Source organism: Ctenopharyngodon idella, chromosome 1 (assembly GCF_019924925.1).
Source record: "Ctenopharyngodon idella isolate HZGC_01 chromosome 1, HZGC01, whole genome shotgun sequence".
NCBI lineage: Eukaryota > Metazoa > Chordata > Actinopteri > Cypriniformes > Xenocyprididae > Ctenopharyngodon > Ctenopharyngodon idella.
Window position 1 is genome coordinate 37521226 of NC_067220.1, and position 12457 is coordinate 37533682.

The 12457-nt window shown below is 34.8% G+C and overlaps 1 protein-coding gene across 4 annotated transcripts in view; it reads right to left on the reverse strand.

Annotated features, from left to right (window-relative positions):
* Positions 1-1375: 1375 nt before the first annotated feature.
* The window catches only part of mcf2la (mcf.2 cell line derived transforming sequence-like a), a 77642-nt gene continuing 66560 nt past the window's right edge, over positions 1376-12457 (reverse strand). For 2 of the 4 annotated variants that reach the window (XM_051893323.1, XM_051893328.1), the window contains exons 20-31: positions 12066-12158; positions 11855-11980; positions 11550-11771; positions 11097-11189; positions 10893-10971; positions 10018-10194; positions 9608-9700; positions 7901-7978; positions 4814-4923; positions 4612-4724; positions 2926-3029; positions 1376-2834 (exon numbers count right to left, since the gene is read on the reverse strand). In XM_051893323.1, coding sequence (XP_051749283.1) covers positions 2755-2834; positions 2926-3029; positions 4612-4724; positions 4814-4923; positions 7901-7978; positions 9608-9700; positions 10018-10194; positions 10893-10971; positions 11097-11189; positions 11550-11771; positions 11855-11980; positions 12066-12158 — 1368 coding nt within the window. In that variant the 3' untranslated portion in view covers positions 1376-2754. Of the gene's footprint in view, positions 2835-2925; positions 3030-4611; positions 4725-4813; positions 4924-7558; positions 7634-7900; positions 7979-9607; positions 9701-10017; positions 10195-10281; positions 10330-10892; positions 10972-11096; positions 11190-11549; positions 11772-11854; positions 11981-12065; positions 12159-12457 lie in introns of all 4 variants that reach the window. The other 2 variants (XM_051893315.1, XM_051893336.1) reach the window with 2 other exon arrangements.

Here is a 12457-nt window from a genome sequence, read left to right on the forward strand (position 1 = left end):
CGCAAAAGTGAAAATTGTCATTAATTACTCACCCTCATGTCGTTCCACACCTCTAAGACCTTCGTTCATCTTCAGAACACAAATTAAGATATTTTTGATAAAATCCGATGGCTCAGTGAGGCCTGCATTGACAGCAAGATAATCAACACTTTCAGTGCCCAGAAAGCTACTAAAGAAATTTAACTAAAGAATTAAAATTTTTACTAAAGAATTTAAAACAGTTCATGTGACTACAGTGGTTCAATCATAATGTTATGAAGCGATGAGAATACTTTTTGTTTGCCAAAAAAACAACAAAATAACGACTTTATTCAACAATATCTAGAGATTGGCGATTTCAAAACACTGCTTCGTGAAGCTTCAAAGCTTTACGAATCTTTTGTTTTGAATCAGTGGTTCGGATCGTGTATCAAACTGCCAAAGTCACGTGATTTCAGTAAACGAGGCTTCGTTACGTCATAAGTGTTTCGAAATTTCAATGGTTCACTTGACTTTGGCAGTTTGATACACGCTCCGAACCACTGATTCAAAACAAAACATTCGTAAAGCTTCGAAGCTTCATGAAGCAGTGTTTTGAAATCGCTTATCACTAGATATTGTTGAATAAAGCCATTATTTTGTTTTTTTGGCTCACAAAAAGTATTCTCGTCGCTTCAGAACATTAAGGTTGAACCGCTGTAGTCACATGAACTGTTTTAAACTGTTTTAAATATGTTTAGTAGCTTTCTGGGCACTGAAAGTGTTACTTATCTTGCTGTCAATGCAGGCCTCACTGAGCTATCGGATCTTCTCAAAAATATCTTAATTTGTGTTCTGAAGATGAATGAAGGTCTTACGGGTGTGGAACGACATGAGGGTGAGTAATTAATGACAGAATTTTCATTTTTGGGTGAACTAACCCTTTAAGGAAAATTGTTTTACTTTACAGTCTTAATATTAGTTATTAATATTAAAAATATTATTAATATTAAAAAAAGTTTCAAAAAATTAATTCCATTACAAAAGTTTCCTCAATCTTTTATTATAAACGATTTTAATAAATAAATTCTGATAACACGTTAACACAATTTTATGTGTCTGATAACACAAAATTGTTTTTTAGTCTATATATTTATAAATCAAAAAAAGTTTCAAAATGAAATTCCACATTAATTATCATGAAACAGATTTAAATGAATCAAAAAGGTCTAATAATATGGTAACTCATTAAGTAAAATTTATTTGAAAAAGTTGTTTGTGGTGCACAATGCAAATCTGTTGTATTTAAGATTGCATTTACCAAATTAATTAAAAGGTCATTTTCAAAGCAGAAATGAAAGCAATGTGGGAAGAACACTAGATATTTCCTTGACACATCGAAGCCGACAGAAGAGGATAGAATGTTTCAGTGAAGTTTATTCAGCCTAAGCACTTTAAATTCATTGATTTCATACAACCTCTTAGATACATATTTACACATATACACAGATGCCAGTCTAATACAGGAAAATATTTTAATGTCAAATGAGAATACGATAAAACTAACAAGAGATAAAACTTACATGCAGCAATGTGCCACATAAAATTTAAATAGATATGAACAATGATTTTTGTATTGCTGAACACGTTAAAACAAAAGACAGTGTACAGTTATGTGGACATGAACACTTAAGCACAGAAACGCCGTGGTGTTCAAACGGTCAAACATCATGGTGTTTCATTCCTTGATTGAATCAGCTGTCTGTTTCTAGGATTATAGATGAACTTTGACAAGTTTTAAGAAATACTTGTTTGACAAAAGGTTCTGACCTTTAAATTAAAGTCTTACAAAAGTTGAGTGCTGGTTACAACATGCCATTTATCACTTTCCAGACTTTACATTTTGAACAAACCAAATTAAACAATCTGTGCTGACGTACAGGAAAATAGATTGCATAAAATGTGAACACAATTGGTATGTTGTTACTGGAAAATTTGTAATAATTGTACATGAATGGTGCAGAACAGTAAAGTGACAAATACAACAAAATACAATTCATTGACACACAACAATAGTGGTCATAATATACAATATGTATAGATTTTTATATATATATACTGTTTTAATGAAAAACATGAGATAAAAGTTAATATCTGTACAAATCTTTTACAGGAAATAATTTAAACTATACAGCTGTTTTAGATGAATACATACAGTGAATAACAGGACTTTTCACCAGGCATAACCTCAAAAATCTTTATCGTATAAAACAACATTTCATTGTCTTGCTGCTACAGCAAATCAGACAGGAGCTTTAGATGCCAACCAAGGCAGACATTCCAAAAAAGACACTGATATTCTCAACGCAAGATCAATAAAACCAGTGGAAGCTCATGTGGTCGTACATTAAAGTCCAATGAGAGTCCTTGTTATGTATTATTTAAAGACTTTTTAAACCGCAGGCTACTCTGATGTTAATGCTGACTCGACCAAGAACCCTTTTTCTCTTTTAATGTTTGAGGAAATGCATGCAGATTCGAAACGAACAGCATCACACCATACTTTCAAAGTAATGGAGAATTTGAATGGGAAAAGCAGACATTTTCTCTCTCTTATGAAGGAGAGATGGTTGAGAAAGGGTGACGCTCTATATAAAATATCCTGAATAGCGCATATTGACCGCAGAGGTCGATTCCTTTCTCGGCTGAGGAGGTTAAATACAGTACAAAGGCTCGAGGAGCTTCAGTAGAAAGTGCACTGTGTAGGAGCTGCCACAAGGAGCTGGAGCAGCGGCTTCAGGCTTTGATGTCTGAGAAGCTTGTGTAGGTTTCACTGCAGCTGGACGATGTGCTGAGGTTTCCAGACCCACTGCCTTCTGTGGGAAAAACATGCATGTACTTACATTAGCTAAATTCATAAAATAATGATTTATTGTGTGGTGGATGAAAAGCAGGAAGTTGTGTTACCTGAGCTGGAGAGAGATTGAGAAGATTTGGATTCTCTGATGAGAGTGAGCAGGTTTGCAGCAGGGACCCAGCCCTCCTTATTGCTCCGCAGGTTACGTACAAACCTGAAAAAAACAACAAAAAAAACATCAATATCCAGTGTTGGTGTAAACGCATTACAAGTAACGCAAGAGATACGTAATCAGATTACTTTTTCAAGTAACTAGTAAAGTAACGCATTACGTTTTCAATTTACAACAAAATATCCAAGTTACTTTTTCAAACAAGTAACGCAAGTTACTTTTTCAAATATATTGAGTGACAGCTCTCCTGTCCTCATGTTCAGAGAAATAAAGTTCAGAGGTGTTGTGTGCGCTGCATGTGTGAACATGATGGTTATTGTAGTTCTAGACTAAATGTGAACATGCATTTACTCATCTCACTTGCACGAAAACATTCAATATTCCTCAAAATGAATAAAAACTGTGAAATGCAATCTCAGAATTTTATGCAAACCTGTAATAATTAACTATATTAAATTACACAAATATAGTTTATGTATTTAATCTCACTTTATTAACCAATGTCTTTGCTGCTGACCTTCAATGATCCAATTCAACCATACTAATGAGCAAAAATACTTCAGATTAGTTTTAGAAATAAGAGTGTTGAACTTCCTTCTACTGTATCCTATTCTTCTTTAATCCAGAATGGCAGCACAGCTGAAAAGTTTGTTCGAGCTGCGCCCTCTACTGTACAGGCATAAATAAATTTCCTTCAGCCTGAGGCTTATTCATTTCACTATTGGTGTGAAAGGGCCTTAACATTTGCCAAAATGTTAAAATTTTCCAGGTGAGAAAAAGTAACACAAAAGTAATGTAATGCATTACTTTTCATAAAAAGTAACTAAGTAACACAATTAGTTACTTTTTTAGGGAGTAACACAATATTAATATTGCAATGCATTACTTTTAAAAGTAACTTTCCCCAACGCTGTCAATATTACACCATACTGATATCATACCAGCCTCTGCTTATAGAAAATGTGTGAAATTTACTTGTCATCCATAAGATCCAACACTCAAAATGCTAAAATGGAACTAGATATTTTAAATATTTGGGCAAAAAACAGCTCTGAGGTTAATTTCTCTATGTAATTTCCTGTTATTTAACATTTTATATATTTTACAATATTCTATTAAGCCTATGAAATTAGGAGCAGGTTAAGATGTGTATTATTTACTGCTTTACTTTTGTATTTTAAGTTTTATGCATTTATAGCAGTGCTTCTCAACCGGAGCCCACAAGAGGGCCTCGGCAAACTTTCAAGGCGGCCACAGGATGACTTAAAAGTATTTAAATTAATATATTATTATTAATATATTAAAATAATTTAAGTATAATCTAAATCCAATGCTAAAAACACACAAAATGTGAACTCATGTAAAATCATATTTTTATTTTCCCTCAATAATGATTGTTTTTATTAAAGAATACAGTTCTGGAATACAGAACATAACATCTGGAATCACAACATGAATATTGGTTAATATATTAATATGTTTGAAAACAAGCAGCTTTGTCGTAATTACTGAAATTGTTGATTTATTTAAAAACCACAAAAGAACGATTAATTTATGGGTCATAACGGTTTGGAATGAGGAACATGAGTAAATGATAACATAATCCTGAATGTGTGAATCTTACCAGCGTCCATCGTCTCCCTCTCTCACCAGCTCCACCGTGTCTCCACTCTTAACCGTCAGTTCCTGTGGTCCGCTTTTATCATGGTCAGCGACTACCACATACTTGCCTGGAGACTACACGCAAAAAAACAAAAATGAGACCATCAGCGCTCAAACAAACATAGGAGACAATGAATTGTGCAGCAAAGAGCTCTTAAACTCACCAGCTTCTTCCCTCCCTCATCCTCAGGATCAGAGTTCATGGGGTCCTCGGCGCTCGAGTAACCGTCGTTCTCCTCAGACGCATCCATAGACAGCGATGCCTTGGTGAAGCCTTGTGAAAGAGAGGACAGGTGAATGAATGTGACATTTGGATGATGGTAAGACAACGAAAGAGAGGGATAAATGATGCTCCATTTAGATGGTGTGTGGAAGGTGAAGAAGAGACTGGCTCTGTTTCAAAACATAGTTAACTCTTTTGCTGTCAACTCCGTAGGAGGCATCCTAACTGTCATGGAACCTCACTCTAAGAAGAAAAGAACCTATATGGAACCGTAAAGTTCCTGTCGGACGCTTCATATAAAACCTTTTAGGGGCTCCCATCATAAGATCATTTTATGGATTGAGTTTTACTTAAATTTTATGACCTAAACAGCTTGTAAACATACATTAGCAGTGTTAAAAAATTTAAATACCCCATTAAACATGAACATCAACAAGTATTATGCAATCATTTAAGAATTTTTTCCTTATATACTGTAGCCTTTTGGCATAAAGCATTCTTTAAAACTGAGTCAAGAACTATAGGATTTTATATTGAACCCAATTGAAACTTTTTTTCTAGGACTGATTTGAAACACCCTACATAAACAGTAATGCACAACACTAAGGGGTTGTTCACACAGAACGTGTTTTTGCTTTGAAAAACACGAGACGCGGGCAGTGGAATGGGGAAAAAAATGAGGCGTTTATTAAAAGTCGAACTGACGTTAACTTGAGCGCCGCATTTTTAGAACAGCGTGTCATGTGCAAGAAGCTGCAAAAGATGCAAGCGCAATGGTCAAACATGTCCGTCTAGCGCATGTTTACATAGAAAAACAATGAAAAAGTAGCACATTGGAATGGAAAAAAAACGCATTTTGTGTGAACGGCCCCTAATAGAGCTCATTCACACAGAACGCGTCTTTGCGTCTAAGAATGCGACGCAGCGCTCAGGAATCGTTTAAAAAAAAAAGAAGCGCAGCCAGAACGCGAGGGTCTTGAGACAAGCTTTTGGGACGTGATGCAATAACGGCAATAAAGAACAAATAAAACAGTTGCCACGCCAACTTGCTACTGTAAACAGAAGCTCGCAACGCTTGCCCCGCCTCCGAAACTTGCATTGATGAGCATCGATGCGTGTAAAAGTTAAATTTCTCTTAAAAACGCGGCACTCATGTGCGAAGCACTGCAAAAGACGCGAGACGCGAGCATAACGGTCATACACGTCCATCTAGCATGTGTTTAAATAGACAAAAACAATAGAAAAGTAGCGCATTGGAATAGAAAAACGCATACTGTGTGAACAGCCCCATAAATTTGCTTATTCATTTAGTTGTCATTTTTCGCCATCTTGGATGGATGTTTTCACTGAGCTTGTCGTAATGCATTATGGAATTGCCAATTGTTGTGAAAGATGTATGAAGTAATCACACTTCCTTAGTTTCAGAACAGATTTAGCATATGATGCCTATGTAGGCAGCACACTAGGTTTTGAAATGGAGCCACAGCCTCTTTATCTCATAATCCATTTTAAAAGAGGAACAGCATCAGGCACTGAGCTAACAGCTGTTTGTGTTTTATGTTCAGATTATGACTGTGAAGAAGACATATGACACATTCACAAATCATTCAAAACATGTTTATGGAGAGATACATAAACATTTTTAGATCTGAATCAGCGGATAATTATGGAGCCCGAAGAGTGTTTGGTAGAAACGGATCTGTGGTTTCAGAATCGTAAAAGTGAATCCAGAACTAGCACCGCAAACCAGCAGACAGGAACCCAAACCAGACACTCATGCAGTGTTAAACTCGAGCGTTTCCACATGAAGGGAAGTGCAAGTTGATTTTCTTGCACAAACTGACATCTTTTGGTTTATAAAATGTACAATATTAGAGGATTATCGTAAATTGACAGTAAAAACACAGTATTTAAAGGAATAGTTCATCATGTCATCATTTACTCACCCTCATGTCTTTTTTTTTTTAACTTGCTTGGCTTTTTGTTTTGTGGGATACAAAAGATCTTTTCCATGCAATTACAACAAATGAAAACTGGAGTTTCAAACTTCAAAAGGTGGGCAAAAGTATAAAATATGTAAAATCTTCTGAAATCAAATACTGTAGTTATCAGTCTTATTTGCTGAATCAAAGATCTGATTGTAATGATTCTCAAGTTAAAATCTCACCGGAGGGAAAGACTGTCAGTGAATAACAACCACTTCTATGATACTTTTATGGTGCTTATGCTTTGTTTTTGAAGCTTGAACCCTTTAGTCCTCATTCAATGTAAATGCATGGAAAACAGCAACCAGTAAATTGTGAAACAATTCTCCTTTTGTGTTCCACAGAAGCAAGAAAGACAGGTAGGTGCAAGTAAATAATGATGATGATTAAATTTCAGAGGATTAACTCTTTTAAAAGAGAGTAGATAAATAGGAAGAGATTATCAGATCATTTTTCTCTCTCCTGTTATACGATATGATCCGGGCCGGATTCACATTCTCCCACAGTAAAGAGCATTTTAGACTTACAATAGTAATTTATTGAGCAGTCATGTCAGAGAGATGCCATTTAGCACTGTGATTTATCCTGCAAACCACCAATTACAGTGCAATATCACCATACCCTGTGGTTAGTGTTTGCCAGTCTGTTTAAGAGAGCAATAAAGACGATAAAGTTCATTCCCACACCAGGCATCTAGTTACCTCTCCTTTTAGTCTGCAACAGACTAGAAGTGCTCATCCATCTCACTCGGGTAAGAGTGATGTGGGGACCTGCGTCTAAGGGAGAGGGAGCCGATAAGATTTCACAGACTCCATCGATTTACCAACCGCCACAGATCGCTTTTGTTGGTGGGCTATACAGCACTAAAGTCAGTCTGTTTGGATTTTTTATTACTTTAGGCTGATGTATGAAAGATGGTGAAACCAAATATATGAAGGTGAAAACCACGTAATATGATAAAATAAATGTTTGGGAGCACAGAACACTGGTTATGGCTGATGTTGGAGGAGGGAATGCTGGGATTTTTTTATGGGAGAGTGTACCTCTGAAGCCAAACGGTGTAGGATCACTCTTAATCTCATGTCTTTTAGTTTTGTGATCAGGACTAGGGGGGAAAGATCCTGGCAGCCATAGCAAGAAGCGAGAAAGGAGAAAGAAAAGGATAAGAGGACAAATAATCAGGAAAGAAGAAAGAGAAAGTCTATAACAGGGTTAAAGGAAAGATGCTTAAATATCATAACGAAAAACTTGGCTGTTCTACAGGGTGAAAGCCTCTGAAGTAACGTGCACTAATGTCTTACACTGTGCCCTAACCATTTGTGATGTGATAAAAAGAATGATTTCTGATAAAAGATGCTTTTTCCCAGTTTTGTTCTGGTTACCAACTGGTCCACAAAAAATAAATAAATAAAATAAAATAAAATAATAAAAAATAAATAAATAAATATGTTTTTTTGGTGTGGACAAATTCTTGTTCCTGGAAATAAAGTTGTGTCACACCTGGTTTAGGCCCTGCCAGTGAAATGTAACTAGTACAAAAATAAAATAATAAAATAAAATAAAATAAAATAAAATAAAAAAATAAAATAAAATAAAATAAAATAAAATAAAATAAAATAAAATAAAATAAAATAAATAAAATAAAATAAAATAAAATAAAATAAATAGAGTTTTGGTGTGCTGGTCTAAAATTGAAATAAAATAAACCAAACAAAACCAAAACAAAGTTTTGGTGTGCTGGTCGAAAATTGAAATAAATAAATAAAAAAAAAATTAATAAAATAAAATAAAATAATAAAATAAAATTCAGTTTTGGTGTGGACAAATTCTTTTCCTTGGAAAAAAGTTGTCACACGTGAACCAAAAATTAAAATTAAAATTAAAATTAAAAAATAAAATAAAACAATATAAAACAAAATAAAACAAAACAAAACAAAATAAAATGATAAAAAAAATAAAATAAAATAAAGTAAAATAAAATAGAGTTTTGGTGTGCTGGTCCAAAATTGAAAAAATAAATAAATAAATAAAAATTTACAAAAATAAAACAAAATAAAACAAAATAAAATAAAATAAAATAAAATTCAGTTTTGGTGTGGACAAATTCTTTTCCCTGGAAAAAAGTTGTCACACGTGGTTAAGGCCCTGCCAGTGAACCCAGGGAAATGTGACTGGTCAAAAATTAAAATTAAAATTAAAATTAAAATCAAAATGAAAAAATTAAACAAAATAAAATAAAATAATAAAATAAAATAAAATTCAGTTTTGGTGTGGACAAATTCTTTTCCCTGGAAATAGGTTGTGTCACACCTGGTTAAGGCACAGTAAATAGCATTTAAGTAATGATGTTTCTAAACTCTAACGTAGCCAAGCTCGAACTATGATGTTAAACTGCTGCTAATCTAGACCTTCTGCTCTACAGTAGGTCTAATGTATGCTGAGACTGCACTGTACCTGGAGGGCAGAGAGTGACCATTGGTAGTGTGAGGCTTTTGCCACCAGAGGCTGCTATCAGCTCTGCAGTGAGGTTCAAGCCAAATCTTAGTACTAATTACAGGCTACATATTTTCCAATTATGCAATGTCACTAAACTATTTGTTTTAAAATGCATCGTAGTTAAAATAATATATATTTACTAAACATTTTAACTAAGAAATTAGAAATCCTAATGATTTTTAGAAATGTTTTATCAATATGCAGTCAAATGTATTGCCAGTGACCGTGTAAAGTTGTGAGCCCTCCTGCTGTACCTTTTTGACTCTTGAGGTTACTGAAGCCCTGCAGTGTAAAACGTTTTTTAGCCACTGCAGCTCTCTCAGTGTTGGGACTGGTGACAGTCTCGTCTATTCTCCACAGAGACCGAGAGAAAGAAAGAGGAAGGGGAAATAATGAAGGTCATTACAGGTTTAGACAGTAAAAAAAAAAAAAAAAAAAAAAAAAAAGGGAAGAAAAGAAACACCAGGGGTCACAAAGAAATTCATCACAGAAATTCACAGTCTAAGCAGCAAGAGGAAAGACAGCAGCATTCTGAATTGTGGGATAGATTCACTGATTCACTGACTGATTTCAAATATGTCCTGTGTAATATCAGAAAGACAACCTCTGAAAATGTGTACACACAGAGTGTTTATGTGGTGCATGTTGAGAAGGGCTGACTGACCTTTGACCTTGTCATTATTTTTGAGTAAGGCAGCTGTGCTGGGATCTGCTGCTGGTTCAGTTTTCTTCTCTTCTCCCTTCTTGAGGGTCTTTGGGTTGGTCTTGAAGGGGCTCAGGGTTAGACTGCTGCTGGGAGTTATCGGAGAGATCTGATCTGAGCCTTTCTGTTGCCTCGCCTCTGTAATACAACATCACAACATCATTAGATTACTACAAACTATGAAGCTGATAACGTGAAGTTTTTCATTTTTTCTATATACTCTACCGTTCAAATTGTTGGGGTCGGTAAGATGTTCTCTTATGCTCACCAAAGCTGCATTTATTTGATCAAAAATACAGTAAAAACAGTAAAATTATGAAATATTATTTCAATTTTAAATAACTGTTTTCTATTTGCATATATTTTAAAATGTAATTTATTCCTGTGATGCAAAGCTGAATTTTCAGCATCATTACTCCAGTATTCAGTGTCACATGATCCTTCAGAAATCATTCTGATATGCAGAAATATTTATTATTATCATCAATGTTGAAAACAGTATTATGCTTAATATTTTTGAGGAAACCGCTTAATATTTTTTCGTTTCGTTGATGAATAGAAAGTTCAAAAGAACAGAATTTATTTGAAATAGAAATTTTTGTAACTTTATAAATGTCTGTACTGTTACTTTTGATCAATTTAAAGGGATAGTTCACCCAAAAATGAAAATTATCCCATGATTTACTCACCCTCAAGCCATCCTAGGTGTATATGACTATCTTCTTTCAGGATGGCTTGAGGCTGAGTAAATCATGGGATAATTTTCATTTTTGGGTGAACTATCCCTTTAATGTGTCCTTGCTAAATAATAAAAAGAAAAAGTAAGGGTCTCTCACCTCTGCAGGCCTTTAGTTGCCCAGTTAGAACCTTCCGGATCTCGTTCACCCACGCCGTTTTGATTTCTGGTGTCGGCGCCTGAAAATAAACAATAAAATGTCCAGAAAGGTGAGTGTCAGGATCACAGATGGAATTATATACATTCAAAGATATTTCAACAGACATAGGATATGTTTGTATGGACAAAATGTATAAGTTTTTACCTGTACAATATACACCTCCTCTCGAGAATTACACCAGATCTCAAACTTTTTGTTGTCTCCTTTTGCATTTTCAGTAATCCCAACAGCACTCATCTATCAGAGGACAAAACATAAACACAATCAGTCTCATAAAGAAACCTGACATTCCCTGTCCTTTATTTACATGCAAATGTGTTTATCTTCAATCACCTTTATTTACACAAGACAAAATTAAACATTATGAGCATTTCTTCTTTTTCTGGGTTAGATTACACAAAAAAATGATAAATCTTCCCTGCTTATGATAACAAAGAAGCTGATTTAGGATTGTAAAGTGATTTGCGGGTTTTGACCCTTTCATTTACCAGCCCACATCTTTAACAGTCGCCATCATCCGACTGATTTCCATGTCAGAGAAATAATAAATGAAAATGAACTGCTTTAATATTCACTACTTTGACATTCAGGACTTACGTTGAGTGAGTGTTTGAAGCTGTATGACGGGGCTTTCTCATAACCTTCTCCATTCTCCTCTCGTTTCTTACAGAAGAGCAGAGCTTTCTCGTGCAGGAACAGGTGTCTCTGCATGGGCTTGAAGCGCGCCAGGTCTTTCACCTTCGCGTGACCCTTCTTATGCTCCGTCCACACGCTGAACGACCCTTGCATCATCAAGCGGCCCAGATCACTGAGGTTGCCCTGGAAACACAGGTCAAGGGTCAACAACGACTCCAAAAGGTGACTTTCATTCAATCTGAACATTAAATAAAATGAATCCTTACCTCATATCCAGTGATGGCGATAAGGTGCATGGAGTCATTCACAGCTTTCAGGATGCCTAGAATAGATGAGAGCGCCTCCTGCAGGTCATCTTCACCATCACAGCCTTTACTGTACTTCAACATTTCCTGATGTAAACACACATGAACATCAGAGAGAGGTGCAAATATATGAATTATATATATATGTGCATGTACTCTGGGTCTAGTTTACCTTTAGTAAAAGCTGGTATTTGGTTATTCTCTGCACAGGCTTGAGCAGGTATGAGTCCAAACCAAGCTTATGCTCCAGTTTCTTCTGACACTCCTGAAAACAGCATACACAAATTCTTTATTTTTCATTACTATGAACATGGTTTATGATGATGAATAGTATTATATAAATAGTGCTGTCAAACAATTAATCACATCCAAAATAAAAGCAAAATATATATGTGTGTACTGTGTATATTTATTATGTATATAAATACTCACACACGCATGCATACATTTAACAAAATATATTTATTTATTTATATATATATATATATATATATATATACACACACAAATATTTCTTAAATATATACGTGTGTATTTATATATACATAATAAATATACACAGTA